The sequence below is a fragment of the Mobula birostris genome, chromosome 27, assembly GCF_030028105.1.
Source record: "Mobula birostris isolate sMobBir1 chromosome 27, sMobBir1.hap1, whole genome shotgun sequence".
Lineage (NCBI taxonomy): Eukaryota > Metazoa > Chordata > Chondrichthyes > Myliobatiformes > Myliobatidae > Mobula > Mobula birostris.
This window is the reverse complement of record NC_092396.1, coordinates 24,678,644-24,705,380: the sequence shown is the minus strand read 5'-3', so window position 1 is coordinate 24,705,380 and position 26,737 is coordinate 24,678,644. Positions and strand designations below refer to the sequence as shown.

At 40.4% G+C, this 26,737-nt stretch overlaps 2 protein-coding genes across 4 annotated transcripts in view; one reads left to right on the top strand and one right to left on the bottom strand.

The window, feature by feature from the left end:
- On the bottom strand, window positions 1-26,004 carry szrd1 (SUZ RNA binding domain containing 1). Its single transcript, XM_072245286.1, has 4 exons — window positions 25,427-26,004; window positions 21,157-21,206; window positions 14,610-14,858; window positions 1-7,190 (listed from the first exon to the last, which is right to left on the bottom strand). The coding sequence occupies exons 1-4, from the start codon at window positions 25,475-25,477 to the stop codon at window positions 7,088-7,090; spliced, it is 453 nt and encodes a 150-aa protein (XP_072101387.1). The 5' UTR covers window positions 25,478-26,004; the 3' UTR covers window positions 1-7,087.
- Window positions 25,716-26,737, top strand: part of zbtb17 (zinc finger and BTB domain containing 17) — a 33,991-nt gene continuing 32,969 nt past the window's right edge. For 2 of the 3 annotated variants that reach the window (XM_072245282.1, XM_072245283.1), the window contains exon 1: window positions 25,717-25,879. The gene's annotated coding sequence lies outside the window, so the exon portion shown is untranslated. Of the gene's footprint in view, window positions 25,880-26,737 lie in introns of all 3 variants that reach the window. The other variant, XM_072245285.1, reaches the window with a different exon arrangement.

The following is a 26,737-nucleotide window of genomic DNA, read 5'->3' as shown; positions in this document are numbered from 1 at the left end:
TTGAAACTAAACTTATAAAATTTTACTCAAAATATAGTTAACTTTGCCAGTTATAAACAGAAGTTGTACAGATCATATTCAGCAATCTCAGGCCAGAACTTTCCTTTTGCTGAATGCTGTAAGAAAATGCTGCTTTAAAACAATTCCAGATGATGTTGCAGGATAAAATATAATTAAAAGGAAAGCATTAGCAAAAGCATCTATTTTAGATAAAGATGTTTTACAGGCAATTAAACAGTATTTGCACATCTTTCCCAGCCTTCCTGCAAATAAACATCTATAATAAATTCAGTCAAGAAACGGCAGCTGTTAACACCAAATCCCACAAATGTTACTTTGTGTACACTGTCTGCTGTTACAACCAAATCCCACAAACGTTACATTGTGTACACTGTTACATATGTATACTGTCAGCTGTTACAAGCAAATCCCACAAATGCTACATTGTGTACACTTATATGTGTACACTGTCAGTAACATTGTGTACACTGTCAGCTATTACAGCCAAATCCTACATTACATTGTGTACTGTTATATATGTACTGTCAGCTGTTACAACCAAATCCTACAAATGTTACATTGTGTACTGTCAGCTGTTAAAACCAAATCCCACAAATGTTACATTGTGTACAGTCAGTAAATCATGACAAAATACAGTGATAGACATCTTGCCTGACAACAACCTCCTAATCAACACAAAATAATTCTAATTAGATTGTGTGACAGGCATCCAGCAGCTGTTCACATCACTAACAAAATGGCATAGGATTGCACCACTTTCACAGTGCAAAAGCATGCAAGAAGCAAATGGACACATTACCAAATTGGCATTTTGCTAGCTTAAAGGGGGTGGTTCTTATTAAATATTACTAGAAACTCTGTCTGGAGACACTACAGCAATTCTCATTAAGTGCCCCAGAAAATATTTACAGATTTTTTTGTTAGATGTTATTTGATCAACTTTAAGTCTGGAGTTCAAGACATACAGGCTTGGTTGAAACAAAGTCACAACTGAGCAGTGAATCACATCCATGCAAAATAATAATTCCCCCCTCTCCCAAGAAGAAGTGGTGTCCTTTCAGAATGCAAACTGCACTATCCAATTAAAAAATCATTTGTGACATTTCAGTAGATCTAAAGATGAAGTCTCTCAAATTTTTGCAACATACAAATACCTCATCCAAGTTTGACAGTGCCTACCAGGGAAGCATTAATTTGACAAGTCATAGTAAAACCATCTTTAGCTATCAGGATATTAAAACTCAAAATAGCATGCTATATGATGGACTAGCTTTTTTTCCCCCATAATATATAAATGCCACATGGTCAATTGAAAGTTGCAGATATTTAATTTTGCCTATATTTTCAATGAACATTAGGCATAACCAAACCAAAAATCAATTGAGGATACCCTGAGCTGGGAAAGTTCAAGACAAGCCCTGTTCTCAGAAACAGCAGCAGGATTGACTTGGAAACCTGGGCAGGGTTTGAGAGGAGAATGCATTTTGCTAAAGGTATGAGAAAAGGAACTCAATAGCAAAAAAGCAGCATATTCTAAAAATAACTATTATACATGCTTGTAGACAAGGATTGATATGACTTTTAAATTCCTCGGGGTGACATCATTGGTCTTTTCACTGGCCCAATCATTCAGCTTTTGAAAAGCTCTACAGGGAATTGATTTGCTTAGAAGGACTGATTTAAACCAATAAAATTTCAAATTAAAACTGGACATTTGATTACACAAAACATTACAAACCTAATAAAAGTGCACAATTATGCTACTTTGTATAGTCTATCAAGGCTTTGTGTTTTAAAAACTGGGAACCAGTGTCCTCAGTCTGATTTGTAAATGTTTACCTCCTTCCCAAATACTTACTTCTTGTTTCCCTCTCACTTACAATTCAGTCCTCAGTTAGAAATACAATGTCTACAACACCCCAATTCCAGGTTTACTTGATTGACATGGGGCTTACTGGGAAGATTTTTTAAAAATATTTTTCTGACAGTCTATGTACAAGTGGCATGTCATCCTTCAGATAAAACAGCATGATCCGAACGAGTATTTGCCATTTAAGAATCTTGTATATTTGGCTGGAATGGAATTCAAGAGTAAATTACTATTACTTACTAACTGAAACCATCAATCACATTCAGCACAATGAAGGTACCATCTACAGGACCTGCTGGTACAGTAACAAGTGGATAATTGTACAAATCCAGATTGAACATTTTATTTGAGATAGATAGACCTGACATTCTTACTAGGCATTTTGATTTACATTCAGGCCCCAATAGCTGTTATTTAGGACAATACTGTCCAAATTCAACTCTGCAGCATTTTCTATGGGACGTAAAGTATTGAAGCACAACTGTTAATGCAATCCTTTATGAGATTACTCAGTTGTATTATCCCAGTGCTTCAAAAAAGTGGCTTTTTGCAACAGCAAAATGATGATTTTTGGGAGATGGGGCCGTGATAAAGTGGGTAGATATGGACTAATGCAAAATTACTTTGGAATTAAGAATACCCAACATTTGTTGCACTTACTGAACTCTGGGTTGTATTCTTACAAATATTCATACAAGCAGGTGATTATTTTTTATCTAAATGTGAAATACATGGGAGTAACTAAAAATGAATAGAATTAAACAGGTTTTAGATTCTTTAAGACCATTTCTTCCAATTGCAGGGTTCGGCACATCCATATTAGCCAAATATTTTGTTGTGCAGTTTTGTAGGTTAGATCTCCGTAGTACCAGTAATAATTGCAGCACTCAGTGCCCTTCATTACAAGACTTAAGATCCCACTACTTCCAGTATATTAAAAAATTACTCAGACAAGAATTTCATTCCATTGTAATTGTTAAAGCCAAATTGAAGTTAAAAAAAACTGGATGCTGGAAATCTAAAAGCAAACACCAGAAAATCTTGGGAACTCTCAGGTCAGGCAGCATCTTTTGAAAGAATAATAATTAACATTTCTCTTTTCACAATTTCCAGCCTTTTCTTTTATAAATAAAACAGAACTGTAGTCTGTTTGAAAGTTTCACACTACTCAGATGTAAATTATGATACTCAATATAAACAACCTGCAAGTTAAATTGCAAATTGAAAGGTCCATATTCACTTTGTTAAATCACTTTACAACTTGTCTTTCCTAAAAGGGGAAAAATACCAAAAAATAACTAGGGTAAATTCAAGTCATATAATGCAGCTTTGTCTGGCTGAGTGAGAGCCAAGATCAACTTAGTAATTGAAATATATTTGAACATGGTTTCCATGGGAAAAATCAAAATTTGATCTCCAAAAATCTTAGGACAGCCCAATAATTTAACCATATAACAATTACAGTTTGACACCATATAGAATTTAGCAAAGCAGCCCTGATTTAAACAAGTTCTAAAAAGTTGAAATGTGGCTCCACCCAACACTGCCATCCACATACACAGACCCACACCTCTGTTTGACAACCAGCAGCTGATCTCTCACATTATTAGTGCATTAGTCTAATGTGTAAGAGTTGTGATGTGAGAACTTAATAAACAGAGGCTATAGTTTAAACTTAAAATTGAACTTCTCCCTCCACATACCACCTTAACAACACGGTTCACTACACAAGTATTGACTCTCAGCACTTGATTAATACCCTACTTATCTCCCTCAGGTATTTCATTGGTCATTTGGGAACACTGTTAGCATCATTGTCTATTGTTCGGTTCACCGATCTTCAACAAGATAGCCTTTCCAGTGAGGTGTTCCTACTGAAACATCTGGAAGGCCCTGCAAGAAGTTTTATGCCAACAGTTCCAAACAGAATAGGAGCTTGATTCCAGTAACATAGCCTGGCAGTGAAGGGGAGGGCTAGCTTTTAAGCTAAAGGAGATAGAATGCTACTTTAGATTCTCTGGATCAGAAGCACAAACAATTTTTACAAGACAGGGCAACATTTATATAGACATTAAAAAGGTTCGCTTAGGACTTTCTCCATACTTTATCAAAATACCTTGTAGATTTAGTTAACATTGCTTTATGGTTATAACATCAATCTATTAACTTATTCCAACATTTTAATCTGTATTACAATCAGCCCAGATCTATCCCTGACCTAGAGATGACCTTTTACCATACATCAGCAGTCCTGCAGTTGGATCCTGATTTTGTTTATTACTGCAGATTCAATCTGTTGTCACATTATGCTGGTGTATGCAGTGTGCAATGTTCTTCGAGTCCGTTTTTGATTCTTCTAACCCAAACAAACTGAACATGGCATCCTCCAGAGTCCTTTCACAACCAGATTTCACTATCTTTATTTTGCCTGTATAATACTAGTGTTTGCAAACAAACTTCTCCTCAATAATGACCCTCAAAGACAATAGATCCCACAAGTATCATTATGTCATACACTGCATTGCACACCAGTGACAGCTTTCTTATGTAACCTCGGATACATGCGCTTCACTGTACATTTTTTTTGGTTTACCATCAAACACATGAGCTCTGACAACAATAACTGCAAGAAACAAAACCAGAGCTTGATTTTAAAAACACTTGTCACCTGATTATATTTCCTGGTTAGAATTATAAAAATTAGTTGGTTCACTGATCAAAAAAAAAACATTTTTTATGCTTAAAAAACATATTTGCACTGCTTCATAGGAATGAAAATCCCCAGTGCAGTACTTGCCCTAAGCGGTTTGTTTTGAATGCATTTAGTCATCCTAGAAATAGTTACATAAGCATTACTTTGACTAAGTGATATACACTGAACAATGGTTACCTGACTAGATGATGGCAGGAAAGAAAAAGCAGCAGGATTATAACTCAACCGTGGTGCATTTTTAACAATCACTGAAAACCCAATGGGGAGAACACTTATTAAATGTTCCCTGCCTCTTCAGGCCATTGTGGAGCCAAAATTCGATTAAAATTATGACCATTTTGGTTTGTATACCACATCACACAGTGCATTAATCTACAGAATCAGTGGGGAGTCTGCTACTTCATCATTTACAAAAGTAGAGTCTCAGGCAATCATTTCAGTCAAGCCAGTTTCATGAACACCAGAGATTAGAATTAGTCAGTCAAGTGATATCCCAGTTTGCATGGAAACATCACCAATTTACAAACCAAACCCTGGGAAGAAGTTACACAGAAAAAGTACATTAGCTTGATATTTAACAAATGACCAGGTTTAACACAATATCACCCATTATAAAATAATTCTAGGGCCGGACATCTTGCAGTTTTTAAAACCACAAATGTGAGTAGCATTTGAAGGCTATTTTGACCTCACTCCAAATCAATTGCGCCGAGCTAGGTGCCTCAGTCCAATAATCTGATGGCTGTTAAATACAAGGCTGCTGTGCTTCCAGCTGTTCAGGAGTGAGACAGCTAACTCTTTCCAAGCACTGGTTGAAATATACGAAAATTAATTACTCTCACCCCCATCCCCCACAAAAAACAGTTTTTTGTTCGCAGGCAGACATACACAAAATGTACACACACAAATACATACATGTGCGCACATGCGCAAACAGGACAGATGGCTGCATCAGCTCGCATGCGAGCCTCAACAAAAAAAAACACAAAAATCACGTGCCCTTTTAATATTAGATGGATCTAAAAAGTTTTCTTCAAATTGTAGAAAATAAAGGCAATACCTTGAAAAAAAAACACATTAAGAGTATGTACTAGTGATAGACCATAACTGCAACACCTTGTCAAGAGCAGGGTACAGAATGCACACAACCACTAGAAAGGAGAAATACCAAAACCTCAGGTTCCACTAATTGGCCTCAAAGCCTTCCAACTTTCCTAAGGAACATTTAATTTGATTGAAACTATTTTGTTTCCCTTTAAAATTTTCATTTATTTCTGTCCTTCTTTCTTCATAAAACTGAGAAGACAGTCAGATAAGAACACCTCTGAAAACCTGCCCAGTTTCTGACAATATTACTGCTCTGCACTGAACCATAACGGGAGCAGCATTAACTAAAAGCATGGCCTTTGCCAAAACATCCTCTTCGAAAAAAAATTCTACTACTGCAAGTTATACCTATCCCGCAGGTTATATCAAAAACCAACACGCACAAAGCATGGCTGGTGAATGAGCAGAAGGCAGTGCTGGAATAAGATCACATGACTACAACGTTATGCAGTTAACACCTTAAGTGCTACCCTAATGGGCCATATTTTAATCTCACCATCACGAGTTTTTGACTCAATCTAAATCCTGGAATTCAGATGCTGTAGTTAACCACTTTCAGGTGTGAGATAATAACATTCATGGCCATTATTAGAGCTGCTCTCTTCATCACTCCCCCCCTCTGCGACCAGTTTTCTGTGAATCAACAGACATACTCTCCTACCATCGAAGGGACGACAAGAATGACAGGAATTGGCTGTGCACCAAGCCACCAACACAACAGATGTGTTCCATAGTGCATCTTGGTTTGCTGTGCCAAACAGCCCGAACCTGTTCACAATCCTTCGGTGGATCTTTATGTTCTTGTCCTGTTTCTCTAGATAAATGTTTTGAAGATATTTTAAATACTACACAAAATAAATAATTTTAAAATGGGTGCATTTCTGATGGATTTTTTTTGACATATTGCTTGGCAAGGTAATTAGCCATGAGCAACTATCCTGCAGTAATAGATTAGATGCAAAGAAACCAAAACAATCCTGTATAGAATATGATGAGAGAAACAGCACCCATCACTAATACATAGTCAAATTCTTTCCTGAAATTAAAAGATAAACTATTGAACATTCTTAAACAGTATTATTGCTGGAGCAAATTTCTGATTAGAAATGGCACACAATATATTCTTGGCCAGTCTGATTGCAAGAAACCTCCCCTTCATGGTTTCCTTGGAGAGCTCACAGCAGTGTGCCATCCACAGTGGGCGGAGCAGGGATCACAGTGTGCAAGGAGAAAGGTCACAGTGGGCGGAGCAAAGGGGGATCACAGTGCAAATAAAGCAGATCAGGTCCTCTGCTGGAGTCCGTTTTCTCTGTCCAACACTGCACGCTCAGTCATGGAGAGTCCTCTTTTATAAAGCGCGCTCTCTAGCGCATGTTTTATCTACGTTGTTTGAAGCCTTGTGTACCATCGGGGCCCAGGGGTTGTCGAATTATACTGCTCTGCTGCCTGTTCTCTTCCAACTGGGTGATCCTAGTTGGCCTGAAACACAAAAGGTTTAATATCAGAAGGAGACAGTGTCAAATCCTTATTGTTACTGTCGTTGTTACTCCTATATACAATGATCCAGCTACGATTCTGATCCCAAAAGGGTTCTACAATGCACAATGAACAATTCCTAAATACTTTTAAGATGCTTTGTCAACGATATTTCTGCAAGTGTATCATTAACAGGAGCACATTACAAGTCCAGCCTATACTCTGCACAATAACCAACAAGCTTAGATAGCACAATAACTGGCTTCATAATGCAAACATAGCTGTATGCAAGTCAACATATTCTTGCTTTCTTACAAGTTTTCTATCAAATCACAAAAGATTTTTCTTTAAATGCTCAATTTGAGCACAATATGCAATGGACAATGAGAACCTTGGAGAGAAGGAAATCTGGTTGAACATGAATGCAGAAACATCAGTGCAATCTCTCTCCCCTTCACAAGCCTCAAGCTTCATCTCCCTTTTGAAAGTTGGACAAAGTCTGCTACAGATGGTGGTTGGAGTCTGGGAAGCAATGAAGTGGTGATGCAGTCATAGTCTCATTCAGGCATAGTTGACTCCAGACCCAATGATGCAAGAATGGGATTATTGTAGGTAGGTACAATATGTAGCATGAACGTAGTCAAAGGAATCTATTTATGATTCTATTGTATGTATTGGTTTCACTCACCTGGAGGTTACAAAATAGTCTGCTCAGCATTTATCAAATTTAGCCAACTCGTTTATGAAAACTGCACGTCTTTGGTGGGCATCAATTCTAACACTGAGAAGTTTTTTTCATATTTATGTAACCCTCAGGCTCGGCAAGCATGTGTTCGTCTGGGGGAAAACAACTTCTGGCCCCACCAAATTGAGAAATCTCGTTTGTGTGGATGCTGTGTGATGTGTTGCCCAGTTAGAAATACGCACCGCAAAATATCAGACAGTACATCATATGCAATTAAATGATTGAACTTTATAAATCTTAATCTGGATAGGGGGTTAGTAAAGAAAATAAAAAGTAAAAGGGCCCATTTTAAGGAAAAAGTCTATTGCGCATCGTTGGAGCTGTCGTTCATTTGTTCCCGTCGACCTCCAAGCGTAGCCGGCCCTCGGACCCTTGCTCCTCAGTCGACTCTGTCCGGTGGTCTTCCAACTCTCTCTATTCACGTCCTCTCTCTTCATTGCTCCCCGACGAAAGACCGCAAAAAAACCAGACTCCCAGACACACAAGAACATTTCTTCCATTGGATAACACACACTCCAAAGTCCTGTTATCTCTAGCCATAACCCAAACTGCTGCTACAGAGAAACCATTACCTTAACAGAAGAACATTACATAGAAGCCATTGCATTAGCCTTAGCAGTGAAACTTTACAGCATGTTACACTTAGATAGTGTCCTCATAATAAAGGTGGTTTATCCAGAAAATTTAAAAGCAGTCTGTCTAGCTGCGACTTAGAGATATATTGTGTGACCAACAGAACAGTTGATATAGGAAAATGCAATAACGACTTCACTTGCCAATAATGAGTTATATCACGATAGGAATAAAAATAACAAAGCTGGAATGTGGCCATAGTAACCTTACTAGCACATCTTTTCACTATTTCAGCATCATGAAAATTCAACCTATTTTTGTGGGTGTCATTTGCTAGAAAATCAGAACAAGGACACTTCACTCTCTACCCCAAATCAACATGTTTATACCTGCGACCCACTGAAATTCTCATCAGTAAATGGCAAACGTTAGGCTATTCTTCAATCATACAAGAGATTTAAAATAATATTTCACTGAGGGGCCTTCTGTACTTTCTCCCTAACCCAACCACATACGGCAATGAAAAAGGAACATAACTTCCTACAAAGCAAAACCCAATAGCATGAATGGCAGCAATGCTTCACTACCAGATGAACTCAACACCTTCTATGCCCACTTTGAAAGGGAGAATATAACTACAGCTGTGAATATCCCTGCTGCACCCAGTGACCCTGTGATCTGTTTCAGAGGCCAATGTTAGGCTGCCTTTAAAGAGGATGAACCCTCACCAAGTGGAAGGCCCTAACGGAATAACTGGTAAGGCTCCAAAAACTTGTGCCAACCAACTGGCGGGGTATTCAAGGACACTTTCAAACTCACACTGCTAGGGGCAGAAGCTCCCATTTGCTTCAAAAAGGCAACAATTGCGAGGGTTGATTAATAAGTTCATGACCAAAGGTAGGAGGTCAATTTTAGAAAACCTAGCATATTTATTTTTCAACATAGTCCCCTCCCACATGTACACACCTAGTCCAGCAGTCGTAGAGCATCCGAATCCCTTCTTTGTAGAAGTGGTCCACAGCAGAGGTGATTGATAAGTTTGTGGCCTAAGGCAGGAGATGAGTTATTAACTTCAAACTTTCTGCATTATCACTCAAAGAGTTGAACTGTATGCGCATGTAACAAGAGCATCTTGGACCTCCAGGTGGTCCACAGCAGGGGCGATTGATACGTTCGTGGCCTTGGGTAGAAGGAGATAAGTTATACAGCTCTTGTAAATGAACGTGCAGTTTAACTCTGAGTGAAAATGCAGAAAGTTTGAAGTTAATAACTCATCTCATTCTACCTTGGACCACAGACTTAACAATCACCCTGCTGTGGATCACTTTCTGGAGGTCCAAGATGCCGACTTCCACAAAGAAGGGATCCCTATGCTCCTTGACCACTGGACTAAGTGTGTAAATGTAGGAAAAATAAATGTGCTAGGTTTTCTAAAATTGACTCCTTTCTACCTTAGGCCACAAACTTATGAATCACCCCTCGTATACCAGTGCCCAAGAAGAATAATGTGAGCTGCCTTAGTGACTATTACCCAGTAGCACCCACATCTACAGTGATGAAATGCTTTGAGAGGTTGGACAGGACTGAACTTCTGCCTCAGCAAGGACCTGGACCCACTGCAATTTGACTACTGCCACAATAGCTCCACGGCAGACACAATCTCAATGGCTCTTCGCTCAACATTAGACCACCTGGACAATACAAACACCTATGTCTGGATGCTGTTCATCGACTACATCTCTGCATTTAACACCATCATTCCCACAATCCTGATTGAGAAGTTGCAGATCCTGGGCCTCTGTACCTCCCTCTGCAATTGGATCCTCAACTTCCTAACCGGAAGACCACAATCTGTGTGGATTGGTGATAATACCTCCTCCTCGCTGACAACCAATACTGGTGCACCTCAGGGGTGTGTGCTTAGCCCACTGCTCTACTCTTTCTATATCCATGCCTGTTTGGCTAGGCATAGCTCAAATGCCATATATAAATTTGCTGATACAATCAATGTTGGTAGAATCTCAGATGGAGACAAGGGGGCGCACAGGAGCGAGATACACCAACTAGTGGAGTGGTGTCGCAGCAACAACCTTACACTCAACGTCAGTAAGACGAAAGAACTAATTGTGGACTTCAAGAAGGGTAAGACAAAGGAACGCATACCAATCCTCAGAGAGATCAGAAGTGGAGAGAGTGAGCATTTTCAAGTTCCTGGGTGTCAAGATCTGAGGACCTAACCTAGCCCCAACATATCAATACAGCTATAAAGAAGGCAAGACAGCGAGTATACGTCATTAAGAGTTTGAAGAGATTTGATAGGTCAAAAAAAAAAATCAACTTCTATAGATGTACTGTGGAGAGCATTTTGACAGGCTGCATCACTGTCTGATAGAAGAGGGTTCTGGAGAGGGTTCAAAGAAGATTCACCAGAATGATTCCAGGAATGAAAGGGTTACTGTATGAGGAACATCTGGCAGTTCTTGGGCTATATTCCCTGGAGTTCAGAAGAGTGAGGAGGGGGATCTCATAGAAACATTCTGAATGATAAAAGGCCTGAACAGATTACATATGGCAACGTTATTTCCCATGGTAGGGGATTCTAGGACAAGAAGGCATGACTTCAGGATTGAAGGACGTCCTTTTAGAATTGAGATGCGGAGAAATTACTTTAGTCAGAGGGTGGTAAATCTGTGGAATTTGTTGCCACAAGCGGCTGTGAAGGCCAAGTCACTGGGTGCATTTAAGGCAGAGTTAGATAGGTTCTTGATTAGCCAGGGCATCAAAGGGTATGGGGTGAAAGCAGTGGTGTAGGGATGACTGGAAGAATTGGATCAGCCCATGATTGAATGGCGGAGCAGACTCAATGAGCTGAGTGGCCTACTTCTGCTCCTATACCTTATGGTCTAAGCTGCAGAGGGCTGTAAATTTAGTTGGCCCTATCTTGAGTACCCAGGACATCTTCAAGGAACAGTGTCTCAGAAAGGGAGTCTCCATTATTAAGGATGCCCAGCACCCAGGGCATGCCCTTTTCTCACTGTTACAATCAGGAAGGAGGTACAGAAGTCTGAAGGCACACACTCACCAATTCAGGAACAACTTCTTTCCCTCTGCCATCCGATTTCTATACGGCCACTGAACCTGTGAATGCTACCTCACTTTTTAAGTATATTCATTTTTGCACTATTTTTAATCTATTCAATATACATATACTGTAATTGATTGTATTTATTTGTCTATCTTCTAGATTATGTATTGCATTGAACTGCTAAGTTAACAAATTTCACAACACATGCCAGTAATAATAAACCTGATTCTGAAGCTATTTTGTTTCAATATCACTGACGAGTTATACTTCCCTTCATTTGCATCTCAATCTCCTCCAAGGTACCCAGTTCCATTAATCATTAGGAAGATCAATTCCCCATCTTATTTTTAAAAATGGAACAGATGATATCAGCATCTTCAGAGTATTTTATTTATCTGCACGATCTTTATGTTATGTGCTGACTTAATGCCTGTGGATACATGCTCTTTTGGGATTGACCATGTGTTACTGATAACATTTGTAAACATCACACATTCCTCCAAAGTTCTCTGCTGTGAGACCCAGTAAAAATCCAGTATGTCATTGCAACCATCTTTACATTTTTGTTACTGGGGATATCTGTGCACCAATCACTCACATATAACAAGGACTTAGTATATAGTGAACCACTAGCCAGAAATTACTCCCCAAATTCACAAGAGCCGTATGGAGAAAAAAAGCACCAATTGATTACTTGACTTCAGAGAATACAGCTAAATTAATTTGATTCTCATTTAGTATCTATATATACATTTTGCAGTAGAAGTCAATAAACAGGATTATAAGCTTCATAGATTCCTCTGGGGACACCAGACAATCTTAGGTTCAAAACTTACTGATTGATTGATGTTTAATTAACTGATATTGATATGCTCCAAAAATAGTCTATTCACAAGAATTATTCCCAAAAAATACCTAAGTCTTAATATTCACCCTATCAGTAAACCTTACGACTAATTGCCCATACAGAATTTTCACCATTCCTTTTTAGTTATTTTTGGCATTGTGAAGTACGCCCAATGTTCATCCAGTAAACATACTAAGACCATTTCCCTGTAAGGGTGAATAGGCACACAACATGCTCAGTTCAAAAGATAATTATGGAAGTGCAAGGTTTTGTAAGAAATCTGAAACAAGTTATTGAACAAACCAATGGCTGTACTCAATATTTCATCACTATTTGACTCATTAATACAAAGACAAGGCTACCCCCGATCTCATGGCAGGTGATAGCTGACAGAGCAAGTGGGTTATTTGGAAGTAGTCTGCCCACTCTGACACTTGTAGTTTCCCAATGTGCTCTTCATCCTTGCCTTTGAGCACCATCCCAAATGTTTCTTCCCCAATATGAACAGAAATAGGACAAATATTCCCCAGATTCATTGGAGATTTTGCATTTCAAGAAGACTTCAAGCACCTTCTTGAACCTTTTCTTCTGCCTGTTTGGAAATTTCTTCCCATGATAAAGTTCAGAGTTGAACACCTGCTTCAGGAGCCTGGCGCGGAGCAAGCAAATAATGTGGCCTGCCTATGAGAACCAACCCTGGGTACAGACTCAACACCCGGGGGTGGGGGGGGGGGTGCTGTTAGCTTGGGAAAGAACACAGATGATTGTTTGCTAATCCTTCCTGCAATTGGAGGATTTTGCTAAAATAGATTGGTGGCATTTTCCCAGTGCCTTACAACACCTGCTACATGTGGTACAGATCTGAGAAATCTTTAGAGAAGTTGTAAATTCTGGTGAAGAGAAACCTCTTCACTGCATGCATCTCAGACAGTCACTCTCTTAAGATAAAAGGAAGAATACAGAAAACTAAGCTCGATTTTAGAATCAGTTATTATAAGATCATAAGCACATAGAACATAGAAATCTACAGCACATTACAGACCCTTCAGCCCACAATGTTGTGCCGACCATGTAACCTACTCTAGAAAACTGTCTAGAATTTCCCTACCACATAGCCCTCTATTTTTCTAAGCTCCATGTACCTACCTAAGAGTCTCCTAAAATACCCTGTTGCATTCGCCTCTATCACTGTTGCTGGCACTGCATTCCACGCACTCACCATTTTGTGCGTCAAACGTACCCCTGACACCGCCGCTGTTATCTACTTCCAAGCACCTTAAAACTATGCTCCTCATGTTAGCCATTTCAGCCCTGGGAAAAAAGCCTCTGGCTAGCCACTTGATCACTGCCTCTCATCATCTTATACACATCTATCAGGTCACCTCTCACCTCCATCACCCCAAGGAGAAAAGGCCAAGTTCCTTCAACCTATTTTCATAAAGCATGCTCTCCAATCCAGGAAACATCCTTGTAAGTCTCCCCTGAATTCTTTCTATAGTGTCCACATCCTTCCTGTAGTGAGGTAACCAGAACTGAACACAGAACTCTAAGTGGGGTCTAAGGTCTTGTATAGCTTTAACATTATCTCACGGCTCTTGAACTCATTCCCACAGGTAATGAAAGCCATCACACCATACGCCTTCTTAATAACACTGTCAACCTGCACAGCAGCTTTGAGTGTCCCATGGAAACAGACTCCAAGATCTTGCTGATCCTCCATACTGCCAAGAGTCTTAGCATTAATATTAAATTCTGTCTTCAAATTTGACCTACCAAAATGAACCACTTCACACTTATCTGGGTTGAACTCCATCTGCCACTTTTCAGCCCAGTTCTGCATCCCATCGATGTCCCGCTGTAACCTCTGACAACCCTCCAGACTAGCCGTGAACACCCCAAACCTTTATATCATCAGCAAACTTACTAACCCACCCTTCTACTTCCTCATCCATGTCATTTATAAAAAAAAAATCACCAACAGGAGGTGTCCCAGAACAGATCCCTGCGGGAAACCACTGGTCACCGACCTCCAAGCAGAATACGAACCATCGACAACCACCCTTTGCCTTCTGTTGGCAAGCCATTACTGGATCCACAAAGCAAGGTCTCCTTGGATGCCATGCCTCATTAGTTTTGTGGAGCTGAAGGGTGTTCCAAATGCCCTGTGTTTACCTGTCAGCGTTGGCTTTATCCTCCTCTTCAGGACTCGCACTCCCAAGGATCCTTTTCCGTGCCTCTGCATATTCAGCTTCTCTCTGAGCCAGTGATTTGACTTGTGGCATTGGCCTTGTAGCAGAGTGTGGCGTGTTTACAACCCCGTTACTCGTCGGTCTCTTCAGAATGCGGATTTGTCGGGTGCAGGGTGTTGGGTGGAAGTCATCTTGTATGACGATGGGAACTTTAGGTGCCTGTTTCGATTTCCTGGTTAAACATGAAAAAGCATTTAGATTTATCATATCCATTCAAGTACTTTATAAAATGCTAAAAAGAGAATATGACAGAACTGAATGCAACAGAACCACAAACTTAACCTATGCTGAGAAATAAGGCCGCGGCACAGGAAATGTGATGTAAAGAACTGGTTGATGCCACCAGCAGTGCCAACTCATCCTTTTTGAAAGGTTAAGAGGACAATGAAAGAAAGCAAAATGAAAGTCTTTCCATTGGCTCAGTAGGATCAATATACAGTAATGTAGTTAAAGGTGTGGAGCGTTTCAGATAAACCGAGGCATAGCAGGTCCCTGTGGTGTGTCAAGCTTTCTATTTGTTTTCACATTCTAAAATTCAAGAGAATCGCATGAGTACCAGGCTTTGTGCAAACTTATTGCCGACATTCAATTCATGAATATAGAGCAGAAAATATACAAATTCATCTATCCAGCTCTATAAAACTTCACAATATCCCACATTTACTTACACTCAGTGGCCACTTTATTAGGTATACCTGTACCATTCTACCACAGACTGTCACAAGCCCAGCTGCAAAAGGAGGTGGGTTGGGCATGGGGCTAGGAACCCCATCCTGTAAAAAACCAGTGCTCCAGAAATACGAGGCTCTACACACCGCATCCCTGGGAGAGGAAGAATTTTCAAAGCTGGACTGCACTTGGGAACAACTCGAAGGACTGGCCTAGAACAGGGAACTCGGGCAAGCTGCTTTTAGTAGGCTATACCCCAGAAGGGGTGATGGGCCTAAGTAATAGTATAGCTGCTCGTGAATGCAAACATCTAACCAGCCAATCATGTGGCAGCGATTCAATGCAAAAAAGCATGTAGCCATGGTCAAGAGGTTCAGTTGTTACTCAGAACAAACATCAGAATGGGAAAGAAACGTGATTTAAATGACTTTGACCATGGAATGATTGCACTGGACAACAAACATTTTGCTTTCAGAGTACTTTCCAGTGTATCTTATGGATTTTGAGCTGATCATGAAAATCACCATGAAATTTCCCTATCAGGCACCTTTTTAAAATTTTTTTTAATATTTGTAATTTAATTCATAATTTGTTGCCCACAATGTAAGCTGAAAAGTTTTCTAACTTGTCCAGGCAAGCCTGGGCATGCTTAGGCAATTCAGAAAGGCTACAAATTTCTGTGAAGGATGTCGATATTTGAGACAGACATTTCCCAGAATAACTGATACGAAGATCAAGGAAGACATTTTTGTTGGTGCACAAAACAAACAGGTCAACAATGACAGGCAATTCAAAGAACTTTTAGTGGGACCGGAGAAAATCGCACAGAAGGCACTCAAAGATGTTGAAAGTTTTCTTGGCAACTACGGAGCACCAAACTACAGTATGTGCAGCTGGATGGCAACCTGCCCCAAGCATACAAAACCATGAAGTGCAACATGTCACTAAAAGATTAATTTTCTGCATTCCCATTTGGGCTTCTTCCTGCAAATCTTGGTGCTGTCAGTGATGAACATGATGAAAGGTTTCATCAGGACATTGCGGTCATGGAGAAACGATATCAGGTCAACTAGAGTCCATCAATGCTGGTTGATTAATGTTGGACACATAGGCAAGAAGCCTCAGACACTGAGTATAAACGAAAATCAGCAAAACATTTTTAGCTTAGTTAAATTATTGCAAAGTGTTAGCACCATGAATTAAATGCATTATATTTAAATAAAAGTTAAATTCTTGTTTCTCCAAATTCTTCCATGATACAAGAGGTCTGAAATTATATTTGTGTTTAGCTTCAAGCGGTCTATCATAAACAACAAAAAAATTCAGAGGAAGTAACACTTTCAAAAAAATTTGTTGTCCAGTGTTGACGGGATGGTTTAAGTATCTCGGAAACTGCTGACCTCTTGGGATTTTCACACACAAGTCTCTAGAATTTACAGGGACTGGTGTGAAAAACAAAAAAACAGTGAGTGACAGTTCTAAGAGAGGTCGCAGCAGTAACCCAAATAACCACGTCACCAGCAGTGTGCATTAGGGCATCTATGAACACATAACATGTCGTGGAGGGGCTATAGCAGCAGAAGATATGAATATTCAGTGGACACTTTATTCGGTACAGGAGGTAAATAATAATAGAGACCACCGAGTGTATGTTCTTACTCTAACATGAGAAAACGTCAAAACCCTAGAGTTAAATATAACCTGAACCATCTAAAAAGCAAATTAGATTTAAAAAAAACAATGGGCCATGGCAACTGAAATCATCCTGCCATTACCCGATTCAATAGTAAGCAAGATGTGATGATTGGAGCATTAGAAATGAAGTGTACAAATTTATAAGAGTTATAGACTAGCAAGCAAGTGCAAACTGGGTCATAGAGGGATGAAGGATGAGGGTCAGTGACCACAGATGCAATGGATAAGAGGTTTGAGTTGGGACAAGTTAAGCAATTTTATATTCAGAAAGTAGGAATGGAGACGGGCCAAAAATGTAACTTCAGTTAACAAAGACATTGAAGAGAGTTTCAGAATCAAAAGCTAATGCAGAGGTAAAACAGCAATGTTAATATGTGGAAATAGGCAGGCTTAATAAAAACCATGCTCCAAATCTCATCTTGGGGTCATTTGATACTAAACTTGTAATCTAGTTCAATCTGAAAAATTGTCCAGGAAATAGAGTTTACAATAGTGAAAGAGGACAATGAGCTGAATCATTATCTCAAGTTAAAGAAAAATGACTGCTCATCCACAGTTGGCAATTTGAAGACAACTGGAAGAGTTAAAAGAGATGCTGACAAGCAGAGCAGGTTATTTAATTTGTGCCTGGGCATTTATATATATTTGAAGGACTGACTTCATATGTCATATACGTATCCAAGAAGGTCAGAAGCTTTATTTGTACATCACTATTCAGTTGCCCATACTTGTAACAAATCAGTTTGTTCTTAGAAGTATGAAGGGTAACTTAATTTACTTGTAGTTTCATTACTAGTACCTAGCAAAGCAAGCAGATTCTTTGGATGTTTATGTCAAAATGTGCTATTGCAATTAAAGTAGACAGCATCCTCTGAAAACTCAAACTTTCAAGGAGGGTGGGAAGTCCCTCCAGATTCCACTCTCCATTGTCATTACTCAAATGTTAATTTTGCAACAAATTTAAACTGAGGCAAATGGGCAACCAGTGTTTCAGATCAAGACCCTTTACTTCTACTCATCCTCCCAAAGAACAATCTGGCAACCAAACACAATCTCTTTTAATTATTGGATCAATAGCACCCTGTGATTTGTGTTCCTGTCACATGATTGTACATTTATTAATACATTACTTATTATCTATTGACCAGTGTACTAACTTCTAGAGAGGAATCTGTTATTAGTAGGCTATTTTCCACACAGAAACCCAATTTCCAACAAGGAAAAATAAAGGGTGACGATTAGATATGAATAACTCAATTTTTATTTAGGATTTTTTAAAAATTCCCTTTAGACAACTACATTTCCATTTTGGTACAGAAGTTCTAATTTTAGACAACTTCCCGTTTTCAACCACTATCCAGTTTCACATAATGCTTAAAAGGGACTCTTCCTCAGTAAATCATATTCAAAGTACATCCATCAATACCTTTCCAATTCACTGAAAACATATTTTTCCAACTAACTCATACTTGGCTTGACAGTTACCAATGGACAATGAGCATGTTTACATTAGTTACACTTAAAAATTCAATCTGTCTCAGCAGGCAAGAACTTTTTTTCAAGCACATTCTTTGGTTGACTAAGGGAAAAATGTTTTGAAGATAAAATCTAAAGAACCACACAAAGCCTGCAGTCCACAAGGAAACAAAGATCCCTGCTGGCATTATTTACACTTCAGAGACATTTCCTACAACAGGAATTTTGAAGAACTGGAGAGGCACCTCAAAATGGTTCATCAAAATTCTCCAAATCCATTGACAAGCCAGCCAACAGTATTCTCTCCCAGGTCAATGACCCGAGGATACAGATTCTAACTGCACTCCATTGGCTCTGCTGCAGAAGACTCCCAAATAGTTAGGCTATTCCAATTCAAGAATGACTGCAAAGCTTCCTTGAAAGCATCCAATCCATGTGACCATTGATTCAAGATGGCAGAGAGCCTTGAATCTTTCATCATGAGTATGCAAAATTCCATGGGGGGGGAGTGGGGAGTATATTACCTCCCAATCAAGCCACTTGCTTGCTTGATCAAGTACCTTCATCCCCACCAGCTTCAGTCTGCAAACCCTACTTGAGTTTTATCAACCACATCAGAACCCACAGGACAGGAGTGAAAACAAGTCATCCACAACCCCAAGGGGCTTTAAAGGTATTCCTGTTGTGGTTATGGCAGAAGCTCGGTCAGATTACGCAAGAACTTGTTTCTACTCTGAACAGTTCCACAAAATTCTTCACCTCAGAAAGGCAACTCTTGACACAAATGTGGCACTCACAACATATCTACTCAAGAGTTGATGTAAGTCTTCAAATCCTAAAAGGTGCAGTGGAAAACTAGTTGTGAGGAATTTTATTATTCCCTCTCTACCCACTGAACTTTATCTTCAAAAGAGCATGCATCATCACAATTCAAAAAAAAAACAACTTGCATCCAATTTACTCAAGACTATATACAGAACAGAAAATCCAATGGAAGTTCCCTATTTACTAAATTGAAGAATTTCCATCTGATTTTCCCTTAACACGACCTCTTTTGCATATTGTAATTAGAACTGGAGTTTACCACCAAATCCTGGCAACTATTCTCTAGCTTTGAGGTTCAAAAAAGCTCCAATAGTATAAACCACTGCACCCACACCAATCCCACCACCACTGTCAGTCAGACATTTAAACTGAAAACAAACGGTGAGGTGGTAAGCCAATCCCCAAGGCCTACATAGCAATGAATCCTCAGTCTCACAGGACATCTCCTTTTGTGAAGGATCAGTTCATTTATCCCTACACATCCAAAAAAAAAAGCAAGTCTAAGCAAATGAACTCCACCTGGAGAAGATCTGGCCAGAAGATCAGGTTCGAGACAATCCTGCATATTAAAGAAAAGTAAACATGGATTGCAAAGGAGAATGCCATTTTCAACCAAATATATTGGCCTTTTTTTGAACTAAAAGAGGCAATGAAACAATGCGTCATTCAAATGGCGTGGTCACAGTACACGTAGATTTGAAGTTACTAACTCAGGGTTGATCATAATGTGGTTAATGACAGCTTTATTTATTGCCTTCTACCAGCTAACAACAATTCTTAAGCAAACTCTCTTGCAGGTATCGCAAGTGGATACCCAAATCAGCAAACCCCATCTGGAAACCAGCACTAAAAAAAAAAATTGCCTTTCTGAAGTATTTCCCTTCAAAAATTTGCTGCTCTCCTTTCTGCCAGATATTAACACTTCAGCCCCTTCATTTTTAAGACAGGTGGGCTATGTCATGAACAAAGCAAGTCAGATTTTGCCCACTGTGTATTCCACACAGTTAAACATTGCAGCAAGCTCTAGCTTTTCAGGACCATCCACACAGAGGAAGAATAGAGTTAAGGGGGCACCTCAAAAGTTTACAATATTGATAAAAATGCACACTCAAAAACTTGTAACCAAACCAAATTTACATCCCAAGCCACTTTACAGGCAGAGTACTTTGGAATAGTCAAGTTATAATGCAAGATATATGAATGCTAATTTCGAAGAGCAAATTTACACAAAAAGCAGTACCCTGTCATCAGTAACTAACATCACAAAAGCAGAGATAAACATTGAGGAGGATACCAAAGACAACAACCTTGTTCTTCAAAGTAGTTTCATGAAACTTAAAAAAAAATTTTTTGTTCACTCGAGTGCAGATATTTTCAGCTTAAAGTCTCGCCCAAAAAAATGGTCCCTCATTGCTACACTGGGACATCAACCAAGATTTTTATACTCTGGTCTCCAGAACATTACTTCAACTCACTGCCTTGCTGCTACCAAATGAACCAAGGTTCACACCCAAAGATTATTTAACCAGGGAACAGCAATGAAAAACATTCCAAAGGCGCCGTTTTAACTTAGCGGAGCAACTCTATGAGACTGCAGGGGCAAAAAAATCGTTACATTTGGGGGTGGGGGGGAATTATTGTTATGTAAGATTTTAAAGAGCAGAACGTGTTCATATACCAGCTAAGATACGATTAAGTAGAGAAGCTGGTACTTTCATTTGTATTACAGAATGAAGCTATTACCAGTCAAGCCATCAGGGGGAGACAATAAATTGTTAGCACTTTTTTTTAGAAATAGTTCTTACTTTTCTTTCTGCTGGATCTTTAGTTTTGCTTCTAGTCGTCGATCGATTTCCTGCAAGAAAGGAATCACATGCAGTATAAAGAGGTGTGCTCTAAAAACAATAATCAGTTGAATTGTACACCAAGGTACAAACAGATGGACACAATCAAAACTAAAGTCAGGATTTGCTGCAATAAAAAGAGTACACCCAAGCAGTCCAGCAAAAGTGGTGTGAAAACAGTGTCTGAGGAATAAGAACAGACAACTGCCAATTGTTGCAATCAAATCTGACAGAGCCTACATCCAAGGTGTGGTGCGTGTATATACAGTACATGACCAGATTGATACACATTAAAATAGAAGTAGAAAGGGCCAGCTATGTGATTACATTATTTGCTTATAAAATTGTTAAAATACTCTAGACCTCCTGAATGTTACAGAAAATCTGTGCCAGAGTTCTTTACAGATAGAAACATTGAAAACCTACAGCACAATACAGGCCCTTCAGCCCACAATGCTGTGCCGTATATGTACTTGCTTTAAAAATTACCTCCGATTACCCACAGCCCTCTATTTTTCTAAGCTCCATGTACCTATCCAGAAGCCTCTTAAAAGACCCTATTGTATCTCCCTCCACCACCATTGCCAGCAGCTCATTCCACGCACTCACCACTCTCTGCATAAAAAACTTACCCCTGACATCTCCTCTGTACCTACTTCCAAGCACCTTAAAACCGTGTCCTCAAACAAGATGTACTCAACTTCACGTAGCACTAATTGTAATCCTGAACGAAGCTTATTGTGAAGGTGTAATCAGATCCTGATTTAAACTTTTCCTTTGCTTAGTTTCAGTTTAAGTTAGGCCCTCCCACTTGGGCTTCAGCCCAACAGCAGCTCTGTAGGTGTCCAAGCTCGCTTAAATCACTGATGCCCCAGGAACGACAAAGCCAAAAGGTCACCAGTTTCAGCACACTGATATTCTAAACATCCGCATTAACTGTTTAAAAAATAATTCATTAATACATCAACTGCCCAGACTAAAGCTGTTGCGTTACAAATCGGTTATTCAAACACTGAACAACGTCAGGATGGAGGTGCAAATAGTCACCCTGGGTCTTTGCTTGCTCAGCATCCACATATACACTCTTTAAATATTTTGTCTAGAGAGGAAAAAGTTAAACATTACTAAATTCCAAAGTATTGACCCCAAACAAAAAACTTAATAACTTTTCACCAATGTATTAGTAAACAGCATCAACACAAAAGGTCCTTTCAATAACAACAGGAATTCTGCAGATGCTGGAAATTCAAGCAACACACATCAAAGTTGCTGGTGAACGCAGCAGGCCAGGAAGCATCTCTAGGAAGAGGTACAGTCGACGTTTCACACCGAGACCCTTCGTCAGGACTAACTGAAGGAAGAGTTAGTAAGAGATTTGAAAGTGGGAGGGGGAGGGGGAGATCCAAAATGATAGGAGAAGACAGGAGGGGGAGGGATGGACCCAAGAGCTGGACAGGTGATTGGCAAAGCGGATATGAGAGGACCATGGGACAGGAGGTCCGGGAAGAAAGACAAGGGGTGGGGGGGAGAACCCAGAGGATGGGCAAGGGGTATAGTCAGAGGGACAGAGGGAGAAAAAGGAGAGTGAGGGAAAGAATGTGTGTATAAAAATAAATAACGGATGGGGTACGAGGGGGAGGTGGGGCATTAGTGGAAGTTTGAGAAGCTGATGTTCATGCCATCAGGTTGGAGGCTACCCAGACGGAATATAAGGTGTTGCTCCTCCAACCTGAGTGTGGCTTCATCTTTACAGTAGAGGAGGCCGTGGATAGACATGTCAGAATGGGAATGGGATGTGGAATTAAAATGTGTGGCCACTGGAAGATCCTGCTTTCTCTGGCAGACAGAGCATAGGTGTTCAGCAAAGGCTGTCTCCCAGGTCCTTTCAATACATTATTTTGTAATGTTTTAATACACTTAACTCATTGGTTTGAACAGTTTCACAAGAATGGGTGAGGAACTAGAAAAAAGGCCAAAGGGACATCTCAAAAATATATAAAATGATGGGAGTTCAGCACATCCCTCCATTATTGTTGAGAGTTAGAAGTCATGGCTGTAAAATAAAAGGAAGGCCTCTTTTTTTTCCCTTTACATACAAGTGGCCCAATTCTGGAATGTTACCAGCAGATGTGACTGAGGCAGATTCCACTCTGGCCTCACAGGGAAAATCAGACAAATGTATGCCAAAGAAAAACGTTGAAGGTCCCAATGGGCAGAATGGCCTCATCCTATAGACACTGCATAATCTGTACGCCCCATTCCAACAGCTGACTAAATGGCCAGTTCATCTGATTTATTTCTACAACTTGCTGCTTCTAAGGTCAGCCAGACCTTTCATACCAAACTCATTTATATTTAATAGATTTCTGGTTACAGATTCCAGACATTGCACAATCAATGTACTTCTGAACTAGAGCAGATGCTGCAGTGCTACAGCAGCTTGCTAGATTATTGGACATTCAGTGTTTTCTGATAAACTATTAAATCAAGGCTACATCGCATGGTGCAACACAGTTTTGGATTTAAAAACCCAAATGGAGCAATGTCAAGTGCGCATTCTATCTGTTTTGATTTTGAAGTTGTTAACGTTGTTGAAATGAAGTTGCATAGGTAGCTGGGAGATCAGTGAAGGTGAGCACATGTTAACATTTTTACCTAACTGCACAACTGGGTGCTATAATTGCTGTTGAAAAACCCCGAGTTCAGTCATCACATACCAGGTGAACCTTTATAAAAATTTTCTTGAATAATCAGTGTGACAGGATATATTACAACCTACATCATCACACTTGGTACAGTTGCTTCTATAGACTCAGAATCCAGGAATTCAGTTTCTTATTTTTTTGTATTTCTTTCTCCATTTGTGGCATACTGTCATTCATTCAAGCTCTTCAATTTAGAAAGTAAACTGCTGCTGGCAGAACTTCTGGACATGAGCAACTACACAAACTATCGCAGCAAGATCTAATGAAGTGCACTATACTACAAAGCATTTCTATCGGTTCTTAAAACAGCAACACTTGAGAAAAATGGGTTCAACTCTCTCAAGTAATTCAAACCATTGCCCTGAATACTATTTTATTTCTATCTTGATTTTAAGTTTTGTGCAGATCCTCAACCATACAATATCAAACTTTTCTAATCGCCACTGTAACTATTTAAATTTAAAGCTATTAAACTTTTCAATTTTTACCTATCCTTCTGTCAACTTGGAATTTTTTTTAACATTTTGTTTTAAGTAGAGAAATGAAGATGTTCTAATTGATATTTAAAGCCCTTTAGATTTTTTGGTGACTGCTGAAAACAACTACACTGGAAAATTAAAGGTTGTAGGCTATGCCATGCAACTTTACCAAAGTCAAAAATAATAGATAACTCCACAGGATCCATTTCTAAACCATCACAAACACACTGTTGCTTTATAGTGCAACTTCCATTGAACAGTGAATTTTACCTACCTCTTTGAAGGAAAAGAAAGGTACTACTGCCTACTTAGTCTTCCTATTGATGAAGCAGTTCTCACTCCAGCTTAAAAACTTTAAATCGTTATATAGCACTAAATGTATGGCAAAGATTCAATTGTTTCAGAATCCTAGCAATCAGTGTTAATTTGCTACAAACCGAATTCCACAGGTTTCTCAGTGTTAAATTACCCAAAAATTGCTGCCCAAAAGCATGACTATGACATAATTTGATCTGGGATGCCCGATTCTATGTTTCAGTATCCTAATTGTGGTGAAAAGCATTACCAGTTTCCCCTTATCGTTCCCCAAGTCTGTAGAGGTGGTGGGAAAGCTATCTGACAACTCCTGGGAGTTGCCAGCAAAGTGCGCGCCTCCAACTACAGTGGTTACATTACCTCCATTGGTCTGGAATCTGCATCACTCGCTTCCAATGCCTTTTCTGGGCATGTTACGGTATTTAGTATCCCTCCCATTGCCAATATTCGCTCTCTGTTAAGAAGATGGCACCTCCAAGCTTTTTCGGCCTGCGTCCAGGCCTTACCTCTCTTCTGTCCCTCACCCCACCCTCTCACACACAGCGGCCCCCTGCTGCCTGCCCCACACTTGTGGCCGACAGTCAGCGAGACCCTTTAACTGTTGCACACATACACACTGCTGCTGCCCAACTCTTTAGCCTTGAGAACATTATTTAACCGCTTCAACAGACCACAAGACCCGATAGTAAAGCAGGACCCAGCCTCTCCACGGTTTCACTCTACGTTCCTTACCCCACTATCGGCTGCTTCCTCCCAATTATCAGCGATTTCCTCATCTTCCATTTTAGCTGCTCAGCTCACTCGCCCCCCTGGCCGCACCGCGCACGCGTAAAATCCTCTGCACGCAGCCGTAGACCCGGTCGGCCGGAGCTGCGCAGCCGCAGACGGCGGCACCAAGGTGCCCGGAGAGCAGCACCGCCCCGCATGCGCAGTTCCCACCACTGAGGTGAGCTGTGTCGTACGGAGCGGGGGAGGGGAGGGGATGTCCCGGTTTATGCGCATGCGTACTGGTGGTAGTGGGAAGCCCCGGCCATAGCAATCGATCCGAGAGTGAAAAGATGGCGGCGGCAGGGCCCAGCTAGCCCGAAGCAGCAGCACGGCGAACAAAACCAACCTCGATAGCAGGCCCAAAAGAGGGCGGGGAAACCGAGCCGGGACTCAGCAACAGCCCGTGGGGGAAGAAAGGTGAGGGTTAGGTTGTATTGGGGAGGAGGCTGCGCGCCTTGGAATCGAGCTGGAGGCGACGTCACTATGAGGCGAAAGGATGGGAGGCCGCGGCGTCGCCCGCCGCCGCCATCATTGGGACGAGGCAGGGTCCGCCAGGCGCGCTCAAACAATGCGTGGATCAATAGATACAGAGGGGGTTAATGGAGCACAGAGACACCAATACACTGATCAATTGATGGATGTGGAGGAGGCAGGGGAGCAATAAATGGAGGGAGATTGGGTCTGCCGTGCAGATGCTGTGTGGAGATATCGGCACGGATGAGCAATGACAGAAGGAGAGAGGCCAAGGAATCGTGAGACCTCTGAGGGAGGGAGATGGAGTGTCAATAAACAGGGAGATGTCTTGATGGAGTTCAGTAAACAGGGTGGGGCGATCCAGAAATAGGGAGAGTCTAGGGAAGGCAAGCTACTGGAAGGTGGAGGAGTGCTAGGGCAGGGACACAGCCAATCCTCTGGGGGGGGAGAAGAGGGAGCAGGTCGACATTAGGGACCAGAGAGCAGTAAGAAATAATAAACAGAGTGGCATGCAGTTAGAAGGAAACATGCACCAGGGCAGAGAGAATGAGATGAGACAGAGCACGCTAGTGTGCTAGCTGTCAAGATGTTGCTTGTCTGGACCGCAGTACTCGTGGAATGTGTCTCATGCTGAAGGAAATTTGCTGCATACCTTAATAATTAGAATTATATGAGCCACAAAAAGTATTTGAGAAAATTTATTTTTAACAGTTTAAAAACTTGACACATGCCATGTAAAAAACAGCACACCTTGTTTAAACCTAGGGGGAAAAGCATCAAGCAAACAACAATATTAGGGGA

What these genes read in the sequence shown, in the direction of transcription:
- szrd1 (XM_072245286.1), bottom strand. Translation starts at nt 25,477, where the DNA reads ATGGAAGATGAGGAAATCGCTGATAATTGGGAGGAAGCAGCCGATAGT. An exon ending in AAGATCCAGCAGAAAGAAAA is followed by an intron (nt 14,859 to 21,156) that starts GTAAGAACTATT and finishes ATGTTTAACCAG; the next exon opens with GAAATCGAAACAGGCACCTA. An exon ending in GATAAAGCCAACGCTGACAG is followed by an intron (nt 7,191 to 14,609) that starts GTAAACACAGGG and finishes TTTGTGTTTCAG; the next exon opens with GCCAACTAGGATCACCCAGT.